The 24,336-nt window shown below is 42.5% G+C and overlaps 1 protein-coding gene across 6 annotated transcripts in view; it reads left to right on the top strand.

Annotated features, from left to right (window-relative positions):
• The window catches only part of LOC131668951 (guanine nucleotide-binding protein G(o) subunit alpha), an 853,882-nt gene extending 830,135 nt beyond the window's left edge, over positions 1-23,747 (top strand). For all 6 annotated transcript variants that reach the window (XM_058943493.1, XM_058943510.1, XM_058943477.1 and 3 more), the window contains one exon: positions 23,340-23,747. In XM_058943493.1, the coding sequence (XP_058799476.1) occupies positions 23,340-23,527 (188 nt within the window). In that variant the 3' untranslated portion in view covers positions 23,528-23,747. The remainder of the gene's footprint in view (positions 1-23,339) is intronic.
• Positions 23,748-24,336: the final 589 nt, after the last annotated feature.

The following is a 24,336-nucleotide window of genomic DNA, read 5'->3' as shown; positions in this document are numbered from 1 at the left end:
GCGGGCACTCGATTTTCTCAACGGTTTCTTATGTCAAAAATGACAAGGAACACGATGGTACAAAAATTTAAAAAAAAAAATATCGTTTTTTGAGATATCGTCGATTTTTTGAAAAAATTGTTTATAACAATGGCATAAATAAATGATTTGGTATTTTATTATTTACATTTTAAAAGTGAAACTCTTTCCGCGTCTTTTAAAAAAAGAATCATGTCCATATCTTTATTAGTCTCCGAGAAACCGAATTAATAAAAAAAAGTCCAATATTTTTTAACAGTTGATAAGTCGGCCCCTTATCAATATTTTGATCTAAAACTCAGCACAGATGTTGACCTCTGTATAGATAACAAGTCTACCAACTTTCAACAAAATTGGTGATTTGAAGTTTTAAACTGTTTGAAATAGCCAAGAATTGCCCTATAATAAAATGTGAGTCATAGCCTGTAAAGTTATGAAATACGACTGGTATGAAAGCAACATTTTTATAATTCAAATTGCAATGATTGTGAGCTGCACCTCTAAATTTTCCTGTTAAATGACAATGATCACGAACTCGTTTTTGGTTATCTTGAAAATATTGGTTGCAAATATGACATCTTCTTGCCGTTTTGAATGTCTGTTCATTAATAAATGATAAATCCATTTTTATTGCATTATTATATATCTTTTCTAACTCAATCACTAGGGACTTCAATTGCTTTATACACCATGATGCTGGTGATTCGTCTTGATTTAATTTTTTTCTATATGACTTATATATCGACTTACTATCATCATAACGGCATTTTACATATAATCCAATGCTATAGGCTTCATGTTCTTGGAAACTATGTCTCTTAACATTGAGATTTTTATTCGGATCTTCTATAGGTTTTAACAGACATTCAAAATCCGCCTATATAATAAATGGAACTTCCTCTTTATGTTTAAAATTTTTAAATTCTAAAGTAGCATCGTCAGGTAAATTAATCCGACACTTATTTATTTTGGAACAGTCAACTTCATGAGATTTCAAATTTTCCTTGTTAGTAAAATAATGAAGGCAACGTTCGCAAAGATAAATTTTTTCAGTATGTTGAGTAACTTGTCTACGAAGGAGAGCAGATAAAGTTTTAATCCATACGTAGTGAGTTTCTAATTTGAATTTTTCATCATCTATTGATATTCGTGGTCTATTAGTTTCATTTTCATCAATATATTCGTTTTGTATTAAGAGTAAGTTCACATGTTTAGTTTGTTTTAATTTCGTTATATAGCACGGTGAGACTTCATATTTCGATCCATATTTTTTTATTATATATAAATTTACACTTATATTATTCAACTTTTCAAATTTAGGAATACTTTTTATTTTTACAGGGAAGCTTATACCATTAAAATTCAGTTCATTCTCTTAGGGCTTGTACTTAATTACTCTGTTTGGATTTGTTGCAACTGGATGAAGGCATGAAAGTATAGCCCATTTAAAACATTCATTGTCTTCATTTTTTACATTAACACAGGCTCTTTTATTATCTATGCTTGACGGTAATGGTATATACGAGCATGGTTTAAATGGATTATACTTATTTATATTAATAGTGAGACCGACAATAGTTTTTAACGACCAGCCTGAGTCTCTTTCTTGAAATTCTTCGATTTGTTTAAGTATAATATCTTTAACGTTATTTTGAAACCATCTATCAAGATCAGTAGTCTTATAAATGCAAACATTTTCTGTATTGAAATACTTGATTTGAATATCTTCTTCTTGATTTTTCTTTATGATAAATTGTGATGCCATTTCTGTATTTATTTTTAAGTTATTATTGATAGCAAGAAATTGAGGTATTTTAATTTATAATAGTTGATTTGCGGCAACTAGAAATGTTTTTATATCTAAATGATGTTGATTAACTATACAGACTGTACTAATTCGATTTTCAAAGGCTGAATGAATTGGTCTCCAAACAACTCCATCTCCTAGAATTTCATTCTGAATAGCTGTTAATGGTTGTATACTTCCACCAACTTTTATAGTTTTACTTAAATTGACTTCAATAGAATTCAAATGACAAGCACAAGTTTGACACCTTTGTCGAATTGCTCTACTTAAATCAGATCGTTTCATAAATTCATTAATTGAAATTATAGCATTAACTGTTAGATTTCTCCATCTAATACAATCGTCTATATCTAAATCGTTCGAATGGTTATAAGCTTTCCATAAATTTTTAATTGTTTCTTCAAAATAGGCGATAGAAGTCATGTTGTTAGTTATCTAGTTTTATTGTCTTGTACAGTCACTTGTCTATAGTTGTATAAAGGATTATTATGATGAAAGGATGGAAAAGGTAGTGAACAGCTCTAAAATGAACTTGTTCTCAGTTGGTAATGAATATTGATTTGTTTAACAAATCAATAAGGATTCAACTAACTACTGAGGAACTACTTGCAAATGGCGTAAGGTAAGGCAAGCTTAGCTCGCAGGCTGTCTCGAGAGACTGCGCTCTTTTGCTAGGCCAAAGCTGCTTTTAAAGGTTAAGTGAGGGCGCTGTCAGCAAACTGAGGGCGCTGCCTACAAAGTGTGGGCGCTGTAGGCAGTATATGGAAGGGTTAGCTCAAACGAAAGAGTGGGGGTGAACCGACTGTAGCACCATCTAACTTATTAATTTAGTATTAAAGAGTTTATATATAGATCTTCAGAATAAAAATATAGTCATTATTACTTTGAGATACGATTCAGCTCACATATCATAGAGAATGATGGACTATATTTTAGATATTCAAGGCTTTCAGAGTCTTAATAATACTTTTATTTGTAAGGAGTTTGCCTATTTACCAGTATGTTCTAATACTTCACCTACAGTACTACTTTTTAAACCTCCATATCATTGGCTCAAACTGTCTATTGAATATCAAAGTGTTAATAAGTGGTTGGAATTACATCATCATGGTATTTATTTTTATTATCGTTAATTAACATTGATTTTATTTGAAATATTTAATATAATCAATTTTATAGGTATATTATGGAGAAATGGTATTTTACCATATAATTTTTTAAATTGTACTATACGTAGTCATTTACATAATTGTAGAAATATTTATGTGAAAGGATTACAAAAGAAGCAATGGCTTAAAAAAATTATTCCTGAAAAGTAGGTTCAAATAATATACAATAGTACAAAATTCTAAATTCGAATTTAATTAGTTTTTTTTTTAATTACAGAAATGTTTTAGATATCGAAACTGAAATGAGATGTCCGCGATTGGAAGATTTAAGTCTTAAATTTAAACCATCATGCATATATCATAGTCAAAATCGCGAGAATATAGTATGTGCTGCAGTAAATACACAAAAGATACACGATTGGATGATGGAAAGACAAAAACAAGCAAAATCAAAAGGGATCGACACAGTCGAAAGATTTACAGATGACTATAATTCATATAAAAATTCAACTGAATATTTAAAAATAGCTATGTCAGACACTGAACATAAAGATTATAGACAAAGTGTACTCTATTCAATGTATAATTAAAAATAATAAATATTAAATAAATAATAAATGTGTGCTTATTTAAATAGTAAAATAATCATAACGATTGTAAGAAAGGGTGAATGGATGGGAATAAGGTTCTCTCCTAGCAGAGATGTTTAGGAGGAACATCTCAAGGAGGTGTCAGTCGAGCGACTGCATTCGTAGTCTCTAGCATTCTCACGAAAACAGTTCCCTTCGTGGAGAGAGCACGTGTTGACTATAGACAGCATACGCTCCCCTCCGCGCACCATGGTCCACGCTTAGCTAGAGCGTAGGAGAGAGAGAGAGAGAGAGAGAGAGAGAGAGAGAGAGAGAGAGAGAGAGAGAGAGAGAAAGAGAGAGAGCGCACGTTTACTAATACTATAGTAGCGCATCCCCATCAGGCCAGAACTATAGACAACATGCGCTCCCCTCCTCCTCGCACTGTGGACCACGCTGAGTCAGAGCTAGAGAGAGAGAGCATACATTTAATACTACTATAGTAGCGCATCCCCATCAGGCCAGAACTATAGACAGCATGCGCTCCCCTCCTCCTCCGCACGCTCGGGCCCTATACCAAATGTATGCGTGTGTAGCTAATATACACAATATGCATCCTCTAAGGTACATGTGGCATTGGCTCTAGTGGTAGAACGCTAGCCTGCCAACCCAGAGGACTCCGGTTCGATTCTCCGGTCTGTCTCTTCATTTTTTTCAAAAAATCATCGCTATTTTCTATTCGTTTCATTCTCAATGTAGCAAGTAAATTGTCAATAATATATATTTATAACTTTAAAAAAAAAACATTTAAATTTAATTAGACTGAAAGCACTAGGTATAGGGTCCCTAGAGACTAGGAACGCTAGGGACTAGGAGCCCTAGAAACCTTCCTCAAAATTATAAACAATTATTAATATTAATAATAATTAACATGGAAGGGTTAGGCTAGGAAATCAAAGAGTTAACCCAACGACCCCCCACGAATATTGTTAATAATAATTGTTAACAATAATAATTATTATTAACATGAAAGGGTTAAGCCAGGGGCGCTAAAGGGTTAAGCCCGGTGGGGTCAAAGGGTTACAGACCCCCCGCAGATGTGCTGGAACATACATTGCTATACTACTGACAATATTTCAAGAAAGACGAAGAAGGCACTCTGGTATATTGCACAGATGTTTTAGGTTTGACGAACGAAATAAAAGAAGGTATTTATGTTCCTGAAGAATGGAGATTGTTTATATAGTAGATTCCACAAAACGGAGTCTGAAGGCAGTGCTTCTCAATAATGGAAATTGGTACGCAAGTCTACCTTTAGCGCACTCAACGCAATTGAAAGAAAGTTACGAAAATGTGGAATACGTATTGGATAAAATACGATATAAAGAACATAATTGGCAGATTTGTGGCGATCTAAAAATAATAACGATTCTTCTTGATCAACAGTCAGGATTTACAAAGTATCCCTGCTTCCTATGTTTATGGGATAGTAGAGATCGCGAAAATCGTTATGTAAAAATAAATTGGCAATCAAGAGCATAACTAGTTCCTGGAAGTTACAATATACTGAAACTGCCTTTAGTTGATCCCTTAAAAGTTTTACTTCCGCCTCTTCACATAAAACTTAGGCTGATGAAACAGTTTGTCAAAGCGTTGGATAAAGGTGAAAAATGTTTTAAGTACTTAGTGGAGCGATTCCCTCGATTAAGTGAAGCGAAATTGAAGGAAGGGATATTCGATGGACCTCAAATCCGTAAAATGTTTAACGATGAAAAATTCATTGATACCATGAATGACTTAGAGAAAGCTGCATGGCTCAGTTTCCGAAATGTTTGTCAGAACTTTTTGGGAAATAACAAAAGCGATGACTACAAAACTATTGGTCACATACACTTCACAGGTCATTTGAGGATAAAAGAGTGCAGAAGAGTAGATTTTCATAAAAGTCCTTTTTTACATGCGTGTTTTTAAGATAAGCCAGTTATTGGCTTAGTAACATGTACTGTAACAGGCTGTCGTTTAGTCGATAATCTCCTAAAAGTGCCCGTATTTCAACTATACGAAGCCTTGTTATCTATGCGCTTGATGCGCATTAACCTACCTTACCTCGGAGTGCGCCTGCGCAGAGTCTCTTCAAAGTTCCGAGTTGGGTTCCCCCAACTCGCCACTTGGCGGCGCTGTCGCTCTTGCGAGTAGCGCTCGTGCGGCCGCCGCTGGAACTCACGTCGTCGGTTCGCCTCTACCTATGTTAACGCGCTCCGTGCTACGCTACCGGCGAATTCGAACGAAATGTAAACAAGGCTAGGCGCGACCTCCGGACAAAGGATTAAACACAATAACGGAAACTCGTTTAAATGGAAAACCACGAATGATTTATTTAATAAAATAAATTACACGGAGGGAATGCCAAGAGTCTCACGCACGCACGCGTGAATGACAATACACGCTATTCGAGAGAGAGAGAAAAGAAAACCGCGATTATCGCGAACTACCTACTCGCTCGCAACAACAAATTCTTCGCGCTCGCTGCGCGGATTCGCACGCCAAATTGTTACAACAATTAGAAAGGGGAAGGTGCACCTACCGCAACGACGGCGTGGATACGGTGGCCAACCGTATCCGAATAACACGCTGTTACTCGCTGTTCCGCTGCTTGCTGCACCACTCGATTACTGTCGCTGCTGTTGTTGTTGTCGCTATTGTCGTTGCCGTTGTTGATGCTGCTGCTGTTGCTGCTATCGCAGTCACTGCTACTGCTATTGCTGCTGCAGCTGCACTCTCACCCACTCACGCAATGTCACCAGGAAAAGTCAACGGCAAATACGAAAAACTTCGAAACGGGTGGAGGTTAGGCGCGCTAGCTGACTGAGTGTCACAGTCGTACTGCCGGTTGCTACCTCCCCTCCCGGTCAATGCCCCTTACGCGCTCTCTCTCTCGCGAACCGAGCGCGGCTACTTACATTTAGCCGCTCGTTAACCTCGCGCGAGTCACACGATTTTCGGCAATCGTTGCAGCCCCCTCCTAGCTTCGAACTACCGGATCGAACTACCCAATTGACTCGCGACCCCAAGGATAGGATTGGAAAAGGAGAGAAACCAACACATCCTATTCTCAGTATATACATTTTATTGGCCCACCCCGGGCCACCAATGCCCCCCCGTCACCGGCCGGAGCCCCCTGGCGCCTTGTGCCTGGGGTAGCGCCAGTGCTCCGCCTTGTTGGGGCACTTTGATGTGGTGGTGATGCCGGGGTGGCCGCAGATGTAGCAGCCTCTTCCCGGTCGCCTGACGAGGCTGGGCTCCGCTCCCTGGCCCTGGCTCCCTGCGGGCTGCTGGGGCGGCGTGGCTGCTGACGCCGGGGCGGCGATAAAAGTAACGCCGCCCACCGTGGCGGATGTGCGTCCCCCTACGGTTCGCACCACCACGGTAGGGTCGGAAACCGACCCGTCCACGCGGACCACGAATTCCTGCCCGGCGCCGGGGGGCCCCGACGCTCTCTTGTGTTGAGCCTTGGTCGGGGGCCTGGCTGGAGCCCTGGCCGCATCCCTGCTCGTCGGGGCCGCCGGTGGCAACACTGCCGGCGGGCCCGCGGCCTCTGGGGACTCCAGCCCCCGGTCAACGCGCTGGAGGGCCTCTCCGTAGGCCCTCTGCCGCCGGACTACAGGAGCCCACTCCCCCAGCATTTCCTGGGCGCCTCGGAAATCGAGGAACTCCCCCAGGTGGGCGTGCACCTGGCGCTGGAGTTCCCCGACAAACTCCCAGGCGTTCTCGAGTTCCTGGAGGCCTAACCTCACGTGCCTCCAGGTATTCTCGAGACCCACCTGCTGGGGGACTCGTGGGTGGGTGCAGACCCAGTGCTGGCTGCCGCAGGCCTCCCTTGGCCCGGGGCACTGGGTCGAGCTCTCCACCGTGGACGCGCTCGACCCTTGGGTCTGCGTACCCTGGTCTCGCGTGGACTGAGACCGACGGCCCTCTTCGGATGGACCGTCGGTCTGGGTGGATACTTCCCGGGTTTGGGGCCTAGAGGTTTGGGCCCTCATGCCTTCCCGGAGGAAGTCATCCACCCGCTGACGTGAGCGGCCCTCTCGAGCGGTCGCCTCGACCTGGGCCCGGACAAATCTTCGTAAGTCGCCGATCAGCCGATCGGCGCCCGGGCCCAACCCCAGGTCGAGTAGCAGCTGGGTGGCCGTCTCGAGGGCCTCCTCACTGATGACCAGCTTCCTCTCCATCTGTAAAAGAGAAGAAGTGGGGTCAAGGGATTTCTCAGGTTTAGCCCTTAACCTAACCTACGCAGCGTCACGCCCGACACTATCGCCTACGAGGACGTCCCGGTCCCCGGCGCACTCCTCGCGAACATGGCCCATGTGCGGGGGTAGCTGGCAGTACCACCTTCCGCACGTGCTGAGCGGTTTTACGTGGTCTGCCCCTTCCCCTTACCGCATTGCCATCCAGGTCGTCTCCACCTGGCTCTCGAGGTTCGCCCGCGGGGTTTTTGCGCGACCTTCCTCGGCCCCGCTTAACCGGCGCCTCGATCGGTACTTCAGGAGCCTCCGCGGGCTTCTCACGCTCGTTCGAGGGGGCTGCATTCGCGACGCGCTCGCATATCGGATCCTCGCTGGATTCCTCGATCTTCGCTGGCGGGTCGCCTACGCCCTCCTCTTCGTCCAACGGTGCTGAGTCCCCGCCTCCTGGCTCCTCGTTGTCCTCATCCGAAAAGGGGCCGAGATAGGGCTTGAGGTCCTTGGCGTGGATTAGCTCGGGCAACTCTTCCTGCTGGTTACCTAGGCGGTAGGTATTCGTGCCACATACCTCCTGAACTACATAGGGACCAGCATACTTCGGCGCCAACTTCGCCGAAACGCCCTGAGCTGCGGAAGACAGGATGCGGTTCCGCCTCCACACCCAGTCCCCAACCCTAAAGTCGGCCTGACGTCTCTTCCGGTTGTAATAGACCGCCTGACGGTCCGCCTCCTCCCTAGACTTAGAGCCAGCGCGTTCCCATAAGTTGGGCAACCGGCGCATGTGCTCACCCCATTCGATCTGTTCTTGGCCCTCGGAAGCTTCCCGAGCCAACTGATCCTGGGCCCTCTTGAAGGTCGAGGGGGGAGTGGGCTGTCTACCGAAGACCAGCATGGCCGGGCTGTATCCTGTCGCGCTGTGAGTTGCCGAGTTCAACGCGAAGTTGAACTCTGGCAGGTGCTCATCCCAGCTCTTATGGTCACGCTCCACGTACGACATGAGCATGACCTTGAGGGTTCTGTTCACTCGCTCGGTTGGGTTCGCCTGCGGGTGGTAAACTGGGGTCAGGGCGCGTTGGATGCCATTTTTCATCAAATAGGCATCGACCTCTTGATTTTTAAATTCGGTCCCGTTGTCCGAAAGAAAAATCTCGGGCGCGCCGAACCTGGTTACCACCCTCTCGTGCAATTCCCGTACGATGGTCCTTCCGTTGGCCTTGCGTACGGGTACACATTCCACCCACCGAGTGAACAGGTCTATGAATACCAAGATATATTCAAACCCTCTCGAGCTCTTTGGGAAAGGGCCAGTAATGTCACTGGCCACTACCTGCCAGGGTCGCGAGACCTCTCGACGACCCATCAGCCCGCAAGGCGGCCTTTGCTCTGCCTTGCATTGCTGACATACCGGGCAACTCCGCACGTACTCTCTGACCTGATCGTACATCTTTGGCCAGAAATACAGGTGCCTAGCCCTGGAGAACGTTCGTTCTCTCCCCTGGTGTCCCGCTGCCGGCGCATCATGTACCTCCTCAAGTACTTGATGCCTCTTCTCGGCAGGAACTACAAGCTTCCAGGCTTCCTCGTTGTCGATGGATCCTTCGCTCTCCTCAGCCGGATGGTAATGGTACAGTCTCCCACCCACTACCTTCCAGGTAGGCTGAGAATGTGGGTCCTGGCATACCTCTCTGTACCTTTGAAGGTACCAGGCATCGGCGGTTTCCGGCTGATGCGTCATGGCACCCACTTCTACCACCCCCTCCTCATAGGCCCTAGATAAAGCGTCTGGCACCACGTTGAGGTCTCCTTTTCGATACTCGATATCGAAAACCTGCCCTTGTAGCGCTAGCGCCCAACGCGCTAGCCTTCCTGTAGGATTCCTCATACTGTGGAGCCACTTAAGGCAACTATGATCGGTGATGACTTTGAAGTGGTGCCCCTCGACATATGGCCGGAACTTTCCGATAGCCCATACTACTGCCAAGCATTCTCTTTCGGAGACTGTATAGTTCCTTTCCGCGCTGTTTAAGGAGCGACTGGCGTACTCTATTACGCGCTCCTGTCCATCGACTTCTTGCGTCAATACCGCGCCTATCCCACTATCGCTCGCGTCAGTTTGTAACACGAACTGCGCGTTGGGATCTGGCGACTGCAAGATCGGTGCCGAGACCATTGCGTCTCGCAACCGTTCGAAAGCCTGCTCCTGTTCCTGCTGCCAAGCAAACGGGACGCTCTTCTTCGTCAGGCGGTTTATCGGTTCAGCGATGGTTGCGAAGTCGGGTATGAAGCGACGATACCACGACATCATCCCCATGAATCGCTTCACCTGTCTGATCGTCCGTGGTACTGGGTACTCCATTATGGGCCTGATCTTTTCTGGGTCTGGCCTTACCCCTTCACGGTTCACTAGGACCCCCAGGTACTTGACTTCCGACTTACAGAAGTGGCTCTTGGTCTTATTCACAGTGAGGCCCGCACCCAGGATTCGTTGTAAAACCAATCCCAGGTGTCGCTTATGCTCCTCAAAAGACGGCGAGATAATAATCACGTCGTCGAGGTACGCAAAGGCGAAAGGATCTAAATCCGGGCCAATCACTCTGTCCATCAACCTCTGGAAAGTCGCGCCGGCGTAGGACAATCCAAAGGGCATTCTCTTGAACTGAAAATGCCCCAGGCCGGGGACTGTAAACGCCGTAATTGGGCGCGACTCCTTTTTGAGAGGTATCTGGTGGTACGCGCTACTCAAGTCCAGCGTCGAGATGAACTTAGCATCCCTGATCCTTCGCAGGATGTCGCTCATGAAGGGTAATGGGTAGGCGTCCGGCTTGGTTACTGCGTTTACCTTCTGGTAATTTACGCAGAACCGGTATTTGCCGTCTGCCTTCTTAACCATCACCACTGGACTTGACCACCCGCTGGTTGCTGGTTCAATGACGTCGTTGTCCAGCATGGCCTTGACCAGCGCGTGCATTTCGTCTCGCACCCTGTCGGAGACCGGGTAGTATTTCTGTTTACAGGGTCGAGCGTCTCCGATGTCTATCTCATGCTCGACCCCCACAGCACAGCCTAAACACTCACCTCCGTCTGGAATTAATCCGTCGACGAGGCTAGCCACTTCTTGGCGCTGTGCTTCCGTGGCTTCTACCAGGCCTACGGGTGCGAGGCACGACGTACCAGTGACGCTTGCCACTTCTAACGGTACCGCCACTTTGGCTTTTGCCAAGTACAGCTGGTCCGTGTCAGGGTTCAGGTTGGCGCTGAATTCCCTTACGAAATTCGCGCCGACGTAGCAGTCATCAGACAGCAGTGGCGTTATAGCGACCCTTACATCTTTTGTGATTCCCCCTACCGTGAAGGGGAAAATCACATGACCCAGGATGGGACACGGACGGCCGTCAGCGAGCTTCGCATCTCCCGCTCGAGTGACGTCCAGGCCCAGTCCCATATCAGATGCCAACCTTAGCCCGAGTTGACCCATCACCGTTGATGAGGACCCGGTGTCGTAGAGTGCCCTTAATTTATAGGCACCTATTCCCACCTGAAGCCACCACCTGGTCTCATCCTCGGGTCTGTACCTGCGGGGAGCTTTCGCCGTCCCTCTCCCCTCTGTGGACGGGGGGCTTCCACGGCTCTTCTTGCCTTGGGCAGCCGCTACTCGCGTCGATGTGCTCTTTCCCGCAGGTGTCTGGGTCGCCGGCGTATCCTCCGGAGCGTCAGGTGGTCTCCTGGATCTTTTGGGTCCGGTGGTCTCCTCTCCGGCCCACTCAAACCCCTGCTCCACCACCTGAATCCGGCCTCCGTATCCTTCGAGGATACAAAATGCCCGGTCACCCAGATCAGGCATCTGTTCGGTCGCTGTCGCTTCTAATGCCGCTGTCCTGCTGGGTCTCGTGGGGTCCGATACCCCTGTCGAGACCTCCCTGAACCCTGAGGTCGTTGACGGGCCTCTGCCACGCTCAAACGACCTGCGACGAGAGGCCACCTTTACTGGGGACGCGGAGGGGACCTCCGTCCTCCGCTTCCCTGCCCGTTCCCCTTGTTGCAATCCGGGCAGTACCTTCTGGTAAAGCCCAGTTTGCCACAAGACGAGCACTTGATGGGTTGGGAGTAATCTATTTTCCTCCGCTGACCCTCTCGTCGCTGGCCAGGAGACCCTGGGGGGGTTTTATTCCTCCCCTTTTCTTGCGGCCGACCCCTCGGCCGCCTGGGAGAGTTAGCCTTCCTCTCCTTAAAGTACCGGTCCATATCGCGCCGCAGGGTCGCAATCTGCGACGACAGATCCTCAATGGGGTCTGTTGCCTGCGTCGCAGCGATTGTGGGCCGGTCCTCGGGTCTCTTGGCCGGGGTTTTAACCGGTGACTCGGGTTGCCGCTGCTCCCTACCCCGAGGCTTGCTGGTCATGGCCGCCGTACGGGGTCCTGCCCGGGGTGGTGGTGCCTTAGCTGGCACCCCCATGTGCTCGGGGTACAACGTGGACGTTGGCTCCAACCTGGTCCTCGGGCGCTCGTCGTCCCGCAAAGCGGTCTCAATTTCGGTCGCCCGGGCATGGAATTCGTCCACGTTGGAGAATGCATTCCTCCGCAGCTGCATCCGGATGGCGGGTAGGAGATTTGCATATAGCAAATCCAACTGCCTCTGCTCTGGTAACGGCGGACGCAGCTGGGCTAACATGAAGAGAAGGTGGCAGGCATATTCTCGTACCAGCTCTCCTTTCTCCTGGTACCGAGCTTGGGCCTCTTGCAGCAACCTTTGTTGCTGAAGCTCGCTCGACCCAAACCAACGTCGAGCGCCTGCCACGAAGTCGGCGTAACTTCTCCATTTAAGCTTGTTAAGCTCGTACCAGGTCCTCGCTACGCCTTCGAGGAGCTCTGATACCGAGCACAAGATTTCGCCATCTGTTAGCCCAGAACCTGCGCGTAGATCTTCTAGCCTCGACAAGAAGGTGTCTACGCACTCTGAGGCCGTGCCAGAGTATCGCAGCTTCCACCCTCTCACAATCCTACCCGCGTCCCGAGTCGCGTAGTACCCTGACGCCGCATTGGCGTCGTACCAGGCGGATCCTTCGGGGGTTGCCTGCCCTTCATCCATGTCGGCGTCTCTAGGTCCTCTTCTCGGTGGCTGCTCCATCCTTGAAGGCACCTGCCTTTGGGGAGCCTCTCGAGGTTCGCCAGGGGTCGGTCGCTGGGGTTCCGGGGTACTACCTGGTACCCTTGGGTCGTAGTGGCACGTATACGTGGATTGGAAATCCACGGTTCTCCTGGGCCGCTCTGGTACGACCGTTCGTCGACCGGTGGGGTCCCTGTTTCTCAACTGCTGGACCTCCACCTGCAGAGCGGTGACCTGGTCACTCCACCGTGCGCATACTTGGTCGTGCCTTTCCAGCATCTCAAGTATGCGGTTGATCCCGACACGGTTGCGCTCGATTTCCTCTTTCAATCGTTCAGTTACGCACCGTTCCTCTTCTTCTTCCTGAGGCTGTAACTCCTCATTCTCGAAGCGTCGGGCTCTTCGCCTATCTGGCGATCCGGTGGAGCCCTTGTGCTCACCTTCGACCCCCTCCGTGGGCCCCTTAACCTCGCCGGTCCCCCCTTCCTCTGCGGGCTCTCGCTCCCCCATCTCGCTCTGGCTCTCCTCTTCGAGGTTCATGTAGACGGCGAGAGTCCGCGTTAGGTTCGCCTCCACCGCCTCATCTCTATATAGCAGCATGAGTGGGTGGGCGACAAGATCCTCGGCGTCGGCTGCTTCCAACTCGCGTCGCTTGGTCTCCAGCCACCTCTCGCGGCTCCGTCGCCTGCGTTGTGTGGCCTCCCTATCCAACGCCGCTCCTTGGAAGTCTAGGTCGATGTACTCGCCTAGCAACCAATATGCTAATCGGACTGCCTGCATCAGCCTAGGACCATCTGTGCGCAACTCCAGTTGCGTCAGGTATCTGTCCAGCTGTGTCGAAGGCAGTTCCGAAGCCCACCGGGTTATCGCGTCGGCGGTATCCTCCATGACGCTTATGCTGGGGCGTAGGTGACGGTTGAGGTTAATTTACCCTAGTCGACCACTACCGCCTCCTATCGCCCAAGGCGCGAGCGGGGTGTTGCGATTATTATCGCCAACCACCCAATTACGCCTTTATTCACAAGGCAACAATACGCGTGGCTTGTGGGTGTGTGCAGGTATCGCGCACTCTAAGGAAGTTCGAACTTCCGCTTCGCAACTACCTGCCTATAGGTGGAGGCTAACTGTTTGTTAGCTCCACCGGGTTAGTTAATCTAACCCTACACACACCCCTATTCCGCGCTCTGCTGGTACTGTCGCTCGGTGACTCACCCCCACTTAATTACCTTAATGTGTAATTAAAACACTTAAAAAGTAAAAAGTTAACCTATATACCCTTAGTCACCTTTTATTTTCAAATTAGAGCGACTACGGACGTCTCTTCGACCCCTGGGGTTAGTGTGCTCTCGGCTCACAAAAGCAGGTATTATTGGGTCGGAGAGGCGTCTTTCCCCTACCGCAGAGCACGTACCGAACGAGCCACGCGCTATTTTACCCGCTCGCACCTTATTACGCGCGCGCGCAAACGTCTCTCTCTCGCGCGCGTTGCTCTCTTTATTTGTGCACTTTCCCTCGTGTGTGAGTCCTAAATTAGTTGGGCGCCATGTAACAGGCTGTCGTTTAGTCGATAATCTCCTAAAAGTGCCCGTATTTCAACTATACGAAGCCTTGTTATCTATGCGCTTGATGCGCATTAACCTACCTTACCTCGGAGTGCGCCTGCGCAGAGTCTCTTCAAAGTTCCGAGTTGGGTTCCCCCAACTCGCCACTTGGCGGCGCTGTCGCTCTTGCGAGTAGCGCTCGTGCGGCCGCCGCTGGAACTCACGTCGTCGGTTCGCCTCTACCTATGTTAACGCGCTCCGTGCTACGCTACCGGCGAATTCGAACGAAATGTAAACAAGGCTAGGCGCGACCTCCGGACAAAGGATTAAACACAATAACGGAAACTCGTTTAAATGGAAAACCACGAATGATTTATTTAATAAAATAAATTACACGGAGGGAATGCCAAGAGTCTCACGCACGCACGCGTGAATGACAATACACGCTATTCGAGAGAGAGAGAAAAGAAAACCGCGATTATCGCGAACTACCTACTCGCTCGCAACAACAAATTCTTCGCGCTCGCTGCGCGGATTCGCACGCCAAATTGTTACAACAATTAGAAAGGGGAAGGTGCACCTACCGCAACGACGGCGTGGATACGGTGGCCAACCGTATCCGAATAACACGCTGTTACTCGCTGTTCCGCTGCTTGCTGCACCACTCGATTACTGTCGCTGCTGTTGTTGTTGTCGCTATTGTCGTTGCCGTTGTTGATGCTGCTGCTGGTGCTGCTATCGCAGTCACTGCTACTGCTATTGCTGCTGCAGCTGCACTCTCACCCACTCACGCAATGTCACCAGGAAAAGTCAACGGCAAATACGAAAAACTTCGAAACGGGTGGAGGTTAGGCGCGCTAGCTGACTGAGTGTCACAGTCGTACTGCCGGTTGCTACCTCCCCTCCCGGTCAATGCCCCTTACGCGCTCTCTCTCTCGCGAACCGAGCGCGGCTACTTACATTTAGCCGCTCGTTAACCTCGCGCGAGTCACACGATTTTCGGCAATCGTTGCAGTACATAGGATATATAATTTTCTCTGAACAAAATTTTTCCACTGCATAGGGTTTTTTCGGTTATAGTGTTGTGAAGATGCAAAAAAAATGTTTTTTTAAGCTTCTAATTAATTAATATGTGCAATATTTATACCAGAGTTGGTTCAAAAAACAATACTCCAATATTTTTTTTCAAAATATCACATGGCTTTTGACTATTAACTTCAATTTTATAACAAAAAATGTAAATGAATATATTATAATGTATCATTTAATTTGTTGTTATAACTAATGATTTGACCTATTTCCTTGTAGGTAGCTGCTCAATGACCATGTTTCAAACTCTAGTTTTTAATATAATAAAACAAACTTTTCGCAGTTTGCCTGAATGAAAATAAATTTCTATATGATACATTTCAATGAACAAACTTATAAGTCAAAATTACTTTGCCACCTGATCTTGTAAAATACATAACAATTAGTTCATAGTTCAATAAATCTATTTAGATTTCAAATACCAATCTATCTATGTAACTAAATCTTTTGAAAGTACGGCCATTTATACCAATCAGTAATTGTCGTCTTATTTAATTTTCTGTATCAATCACTTTTTCACTTAATTATGAGTATATTTTATCACTAAAAATTTCACTTGTTCACTTGCCAATAAATGATGATTAAATTAACTGATGAATGATAATAAAATTTCTTTATGACATATTTTGTTTTTGTAATTAAAGAATTCACACATTTACTTGTCAGTACATGCTTGGTAACCATATTACTAACTTTTTTTAAATTACATATAACAGACTGCTCGCAGTTCTTCTGAATCAAAATAAGTTTTCTGTATCACACATTTTTCAATGAGTTGAATATGAACAAAAGTAAAAGTCAAAATTATTTTGCCATCTGATGTAAAATACAGAACAATGAGTTAATAGTACAATACGTCTTTTTTTTAAACAAATCTTTTCAGAGTATGATTATTTGCACTAAAAAGTCTTTGTTATAATATTTAAGTTTTATATCAATTATTCTGAAATTAATTATGTAAAGATTTTATTACTAAAGATTTCACTTATTTACTTACCAGAAAATTCTTAATGCAAATAAAATAACTGGTAAATGAAAATAAAATTCGTTTATCACATACTTTGTATTTGTAGCCAGAGATTCAACTTATTCATTTATCAGTAAATGCTTGGTAAACATATTCCAAACTTTAGTTAAAATTAAATGAAACGTACACTATATAAATTAGAAATATTACAGCTCAGGGGAATATGATACTCGTAACAGGCTGGTTTTGAGACTAAACCGGTACAGCATAACGCGAGACGTTCTTTCTACACCTCTCCCGTCTTCTAATAAGGAGAGAAATGTGAGAATAAATTATACATATTCAAATAAATACTATTTTATTTATGAATATTATCAAAATAAATAAATATCACCAAATAAACCCTCTGAACCATATAACTTTTATCTCAACTAGTGTTATTTAGCGCGCTTCGCACGCTTATTTTTTTAATGTTTTACTATTATTTATTACATTATTTGAACCTTTTACATGTCAACTTCAAGATTTCAATGGAGACAAATAAGTCATGTTGTTTAAAATAGACTGCATACGTCAATATTTATTGATGAATAAAAATAGGACATGCACCCATTTTTTCTCAAAAATCGATGAACTTTTACTCATTTCAAAATATATCGGAAAAATTATTCAAAAGATTAATTCGACCTAAGATCAATAATGCTATTATACTATTATACTATTATACAACACTAAACTTACATATTCAATAGTAGTGTGACGGCCAGCCGTAACTTAGTTTTTTTTATATTAATTTAATTAATAAATATGAAGAACGGAGCGGGAACCTTCTCGATTTCCCACGATGAAAACGCATTCGAGATAAAGTGTTTATATAAAACTTGATAGTGACCCGAGCCTACGTACTTGGCCTTACAATCGACGCTCTATCCTACTTTGTCCCACGCGGATGTGTTGACAGGAGCCTACGATCATCGTGTATACATCGTAAAGCGTTATCACGTCGATAATAGAATGGGGCTACAAAAATGCAATTTACCTTTTTATTCCCACCAAATTTTAAGAAAATATCCGTAATATTTAATGGATTTTAATCAATTTTGTAAGTTACTATGGTACCATAATGCGCATCTTTTAAAAATATATCATTTATTCAGTTCAACCCTTGCAATAACAAAATAACAAATAAATAATTTCATGTTTTAAGCGAAAATAACAATAGTACCGTAGCATATTATAATAACCCTTAGAAGTTTTTGGATATTTATAATAGTTAATTATTGAATTATTGTAATTTATAGTTATTAAATAATCACTATGTATCGTTAAAATTAACTAAGTTTAATACGATTTTGTATAAGTAATTATAAACTGTAGCGTCACTCTTGCTGTTAAAAGTGGCACTACGAAAGCCGTCTCTGAAGAAAAGGGCCCAAGTTAAAAAGGGATCGTCCTATCTCTCTCTGAAAATTCACGCCTACAGACCAATAAAGAAATCCTAGATACGATTAGAAAATTTCCCACCAATACAAAATTTGGCCGTTATCGCTTCATGGGCCTGAGGAAAGTGATTTCCACCCAACCGCCCCCTGGTTATAAAAAGCCCTGCACAAGGCCGCGATAGTCAGTCTAGTGAAAATTAATTAAAAAAAATTCAAGTTCAAGTTGTTAGAGTTAAAGTTAGTTGCAGTTGTTGTCAGTGATTGTAGTGACTGTGCAAAGCAGAGATTGAAGGAAGCTCGGAAATCAGTAGTGTCGAGAAGTCAGCCAAGAAGTTAGCAATACTCAGTCAAGAAGTCAGTCAAAGAGCCAATCAGCCAAGCGACGGAACAAGAAAAACAAGAAAAATAAGTTAATGTAAAATAAAGATGAGCAGACCGAAAGAGTGAATTACAAAATAAAAAAAAAGAGTAAGCAATCAAAATTTTTTATTTTTTACTTACCTATCTTTCCTCTCTTTTAGCGTAGCTCGCAATCCAAAAATTTTCCCTTTATCGTATTTGGATACTACTTTTGATATGCTCCAAATACAATTTATATTAGGAAAACCGGGTTCTAGTATTAATAGGACCCAGGGTACCTCCCGCTCTCGGATTACAACTATTGATTGGAATCCAAGAGCAGAAGTACAGCTTTAGTGGCACTATCCCCTTCGGTATTATTAATTTTCGAATAGTGATCCCGCTAGTTTATACGAGAAATCGCAGACTAGCAACAACTGAACCCTGAGACTGCGCCAAGCCTAAGGTGCACCTGAGATGTGTCGTTGCCACGACGTCACAGTAGTGATTATGGCTCCAATCTTATATTAGTATGAGTAATACATTTAACATCGTGTACATTTTGCTGCCACTATGAAAACATCCGTGAATATTCTTCTAATTTAACGGGTTTAATATTTTGATAATTAATTTTCTTTGTTCACATACGTTTCAATTTAAAATATACAAAAGATTAATATGTAGTCTCTATTTGATTTTTATTCATTCTCTTTCTCTTTGTACCAAATTTTAACACAACGATATTGATTGTAGTATCGGAGATGGTTATAAAATTAACAATTTGTAGAAATAATTTCAAAACATAACGTATTATGTTCTTAAACCAATTTACTAACATATTTTCATTCTTGCAGTTTATTATCCATGTTAATTATTCATAAATTGAATTTATCGCTAAAATAGGAATCTTACACTCTTTGATATATAATAATAATAATATTTCAAAGTATAGGAAAATTCAAAATTTCGCGTTCTATTTTTGCATCAACAAATCACAACGCTGGATGTCAGCGACTCATCTTTTTTTAAAGATAAGATAGGAATAAAATATGTAAAAAGTTGTGAAAGGGGATTTCGGGGGGCGTAGGCCTCACCAGCTAAAATCGCCAACACCAATTTCGTTGGACGTGATTTTCCTAATTTTGGTAGCAAGGTGTCAGATCACCGCCCTTACCTACAGTAATCGTTGGAAAATCGAGTCAACGGCGAATTCGTCGGTAGAATTGCCCACCGTGCGACTGCGCAGAGCGGGCGATGAAATTTCAAAATTCCAAAACTGTTCGAAACTTGAAAAATTCACTTAAAGCTCCGACGATGTTTGTCCTGATATATTCGTTCAAATCAATCCTTTATCCAATACCCTGCTTCCAGCAGAATCACAGAGGATATCCGGCCGCTTAGGTCTCACTCCTTTGCTTCAGGTCGTGTTTCGTCGAATCGTACTTTTCGTTACCGTAAAGAGAAAATTAATTCAAATTTCACTTATAAAATTCCGTCCGCGGCTGAAAATAATTTGCAGAGGAAATTTGGAACTTAGGTGGAATTACCGGAACGCAATATCAAGTTAACTTTATTTATTCGTAAAGCCATACACCACGCACTGAAATGGCGGAAGGTCAACGCGCTTCGGTCAGAACTCGCAATCGCGACCGCGACGGATCCACGCGCCTCGGCGAATTACGGTCTACACGTATCCTATCGCCCTAACTATTCGCGAAGGTCAGTCACACTTCAACTACTTACTTGGGAATAATGCGGCGATAAATCCTTCACAAAAGAAATATGCTCTATTCGCTATCTACGCTCGGAACTGTCCTTGGCGAGATCCAGTGGCAAAATGGAAGAGAAACGGTTCTCCACGGTCAAAGATCTCTCATTCTCTCCTCTTTCCGAGAAGAAACACTATTATTGGCCGATATGTAAATTCGGATATCGGTAGCGCCCTCCGAGTGTGTCGTTATTGGTCAATATATAAATTAAGAAGGTAACAGCGCCCCTCGTCTTATCTGTTACGCATCAATTTTTACCCTCTCTCACCCCCCACTAGGTCGGTCAGCATTTAATCTAAGAGAGAGATTCATCCCTACTCTTGTCGGAATTTTGATGAGGACGGAAATCAAATATCCTAATGATTTGCCTATTGGTCGTGACGTCATCAACAAATTTCGTCAGAGTTTCAAATTTCATCGGCTAGCTATTAATTTCAATAAATGCGCGGCTTATCGCTTTCAAGTATATATAAGAGCGTGCGAAATTACATACATTATTTAATTCATACGATACGGTTCAATTATAATTAATGCATTTAATTTAAGTCAGTTCTAAATTTAAAACAAGTTTTAAATCGCCTTACATTTATTTACAATTAATTCGCATACGCGTACAAATAAATCGTAATTTTGAGTCAACTATAGGCGCGCCTTTAGTAATCTATCTATCTCGCTCTCTCTTCCCCTCAATTAGTTTATCTCGCTCGCACTCCCGCTTAGTCTACCGCGCCGCCGTTCTGTCTAGCTTAGCGCTCCAAAATGGCCGCCTACTCTTTAGCGCGTGCACCTCGTGTCTCGGTGCCGGTAATCGTAGCGCCTCCTGGAGCGCTCCGTTTTTCGGTCGTGTGCGGTTTCGGAGTGTTGTATGTGAGTGTCGGCAGTGGTTCATCTCAAGTGTGTGTGTGGCGTTCAGGGTGTCGTCGATGGTGCGCAGCAGCCTGACTCAACTGATTGCCGGCTGCCGCTTCATCGGCGATTTTCTGTTCGCCCCAGGAGTGTCAGCGTGCTCCGGGTGTCAGTGTCAGTGTCTGGGAGTGTAACGGGTCGGTACGTGTCGTTACGTGCATCTCCGCTGCACTTTTCAGTCAAGTTTTCTCGTTTTTCTTGCCCGCCGACAACACGTGGTCAGGAGTGTGTGCATGTGCTCTCTCTCTCGTGCGCTCTTTTTTTTTTTTTTTTCATCCGTCGGATCGCGACAGCTCGTCTGTTTTCCTTGTTTACTCGGTTGTGGTTGACATGTAAGGGAAAATATGATTTTCGCATTAGGCGCGTTTTAATTAAGTATTTTCAGCTGGCTACGGGGCGGCAAGGGACAGGGATGGCTTTTTCTGAGGTGTTGCAAATAGCGCAACACTCTCTGAAAAGGCCTTGTAATGCACCGCATTACAAAGTATAAAAATAAAACATAAAAATAAATATAAGGCAAGGGTAAGGATAGGATAGAACCATCAGCTGCGCCTAACAATTTAATTTTGTTTCTTTTTTAACGTATTGGTTCATGGTATCAAGCTTTCCATAGGATTTCTGCATATCAACAGATATATTATTTTAATTTAACTGTTTTTTTTCATTGTTCATCTGAAACCATTTGGAGAGTTTGTTTACATTTATAAATTAAATTTCAAAATTTATTTAAAATAAATTAACGACGCCGACTTCACCGAAATAAATTCGTAGAATTTCATATACAATATCAATTTACCATTTTTCTCAATATTGATCATATTTATCCGAAGCTAAACTTTATAATAAAGATATATTCAATTAATTTATATGTCCAATAAATAAATGCAATTGAAGTGCATTAAGATTACTTTATCGTATTTTTTTAAGATTAGGCCATTGAGAGAATGTGGAAGTTATTTACAGTTTAATGCCTACAAATTATTATACTTATTTGTATTGATAGATGTAAAGTACTTCTATTTATTATTATGACCGATTTACTCATAATTGTGACACACGTGACGAAATTTAGTCAATCAGGTTATAAATAAAATTACTTCACTCAGCCTCACTTTTTCATATAGGAAAATAAAAATATATAGGTTTAGATAAACTTTACGCGTTTTTACCTTCTTTTTTATTTCTTATTGTTATATCAATATTAACATATTTAACAAATTACTTTTTTCAAAGGTAGATTTTTCAATTTTTTTTTAAAACCCATATCACAGCGGAAAATGTGTATTAGTGATGAAACACGTTTTCAAATTTATGATTTATTATATCAAAAACTGTAATAAATATAATCTTATACTGATTTTTTCTCAACAGGTTAATTTATTATTAAACTTTTATTCTACTTTTTGCATAAAGATTGCAACATTACAACTTTTATTTTACACATTCAAAAACCAAATTTTCGATTATTGATAGAAAATATTTAGAGCAATTTCAACCTATATTATTTGTATGAAATGATTTCTTCGTTGTTAGTTTCATATTATGAGTGTATAAACAATATTACAGTCTACTTTTTTATTCTTTATCTTCAAAATTATCCGTATGATAAATTATGATGATTTGAATTTTTATTAGTAAAATCTCAACTCAAAACCACACCTATATGCTTATTTTTCGCCACATAAGTATATCACGCAATTATATCTCAGCCATCAGATCACTATATCCTTCAACATGGCATCCATCACTTTTTTATATGGAATAAAACTCATAAACAATGAACTACACTATAATTATAAATGATGAATGAAAGATTATATTTTTTATATTTTATTTTTTTGCTAAAAACAAATTAAATTAAATCTGAAATAAAAAAACTAAAATCAATTTGAATTCTCGCGGTTTTTTTCATTTGGGCCAATCAGGTCACGAATAAAATGCTTCAATATGGCTTCCATCACTTTTTTTATAAGGGGAAAATTTTTCTAAAACTGTGGAAAATTTTAAGTTATCCTTTTGTCCGAGTTAAAGTGGAATATTTTGTATATTTATACAGTTTTTCGTCCAGTTTCCGAGGTTTCTTTGATTTCCTAATGTTTTATATATATTAAATCTTCTCAAAGATGTAATAATTTTCATAATTAATAAAAACGTGCATTTTTATATTTATGTGCCTCCAAATAAGAATTTTTAACTAAATTGAACTATTCAATCTCTTGAAAGTATAATATTAAGAAATTTTATATTTTTTTACATGAATTTGATTGTTATACAATAAATACGCCCTTTTTAGAACTAATATATGGATTTTATTTAAGATAGAAAATGAATCAAACCAACTCTTCAAACTTCATATTTTCAGAAATGGAAAGACAATAATAATTATAATTAATATTAAAAATATTAAATTCATCTAAAATAAATATTTCCTTTTTTTAGGAGCACAAGAATATGGAGAAGCAGCAGCATATATCCAAGCACAATTTGAAGCCAAAAATAAGTCGACAACAAAAGAAATTTACTGCCATATGACATGTGCCACCGATACTAATAATATTCAGTTTGTATTCGATGCTGTAACTGATGTAATTATTGCGAACAATCTGCGTGGATGTGGTCTTTATTAGGTTATCATAAACTACAATCGATAATTTGTGAAAATCAGTATTAAAATCAGTTTCAAATTACACGTCTGTCCGATACATGAGCGTCATTATAAAATTGATAACATAAATAATGTTCTATCGGTAAATAGAAATGATATAAATTAAAATTGCATTGATCTTATGAAAGACTATGTATTCTTATATTGAAGGGATAGAATTCTTCTGAATAAACTAAGATATAATTAACTAAAATTAATATGAAAAGATACATTCACATTTTTTCCAGAACTAGTGATGAAAAGAAATATAAAAAGCCAGTGCTTATAACTTATAACATAATTTTGCAAATTATTAATTTATTTGCATCTTTTGCCAAAAATGTCTGTTTTCTGTAAAACAAATGCACGGACAGTTTTATATTTTTAGTGTACTAAAAAATACGAGCATGGTCATAATAATAATTATTTATTATTATCGAAATTCATCAAATTTTGATTACATAGGAAAATTTGCAGAAGTATACTTATGTATACCTGATCGTAAAATGGTAGTGTCAAACACATAAAACCAAAACTAAAGTAGAAACAAAAAATGAATGAAAATACAGTACGTAAATTCTTGCATAATCACAATTGATTTCAGCTATCTATCTTTGCGTAACACACCCATCTTCAATAATGTAGTTATATTGTCATGTATTCATGTTTTAATTAAGTTTCTCCAGCTTTATTCTTTATGTTTAAATTTTTTATAGTAATGCTAAAATTTTGAAATATTTTTCAAAACCACATTTCTGTGATTTATAAGAGTGTCACATAATTGCGAACCTT

Source organism: Phymastichus coffea, unplaced genomic scaffold (assembly GCF_024137745.1).
Source record: "Phymastichus coffea isolate CEN01 unplaced genomic scaffold, Cenicafe_Pcof_1.1 PCOF00007, whole genome shotgun sequence".
Lineage (NCBI taxonomy): Eukaryota > Metazoa > Arthropoda > Insecta > Hymenoptera > Eulophidae > Phymastichus > Phymastichus coffea.
This window is presented reverse-complemented; position numbering and strand designations above follow the sequence as displayed.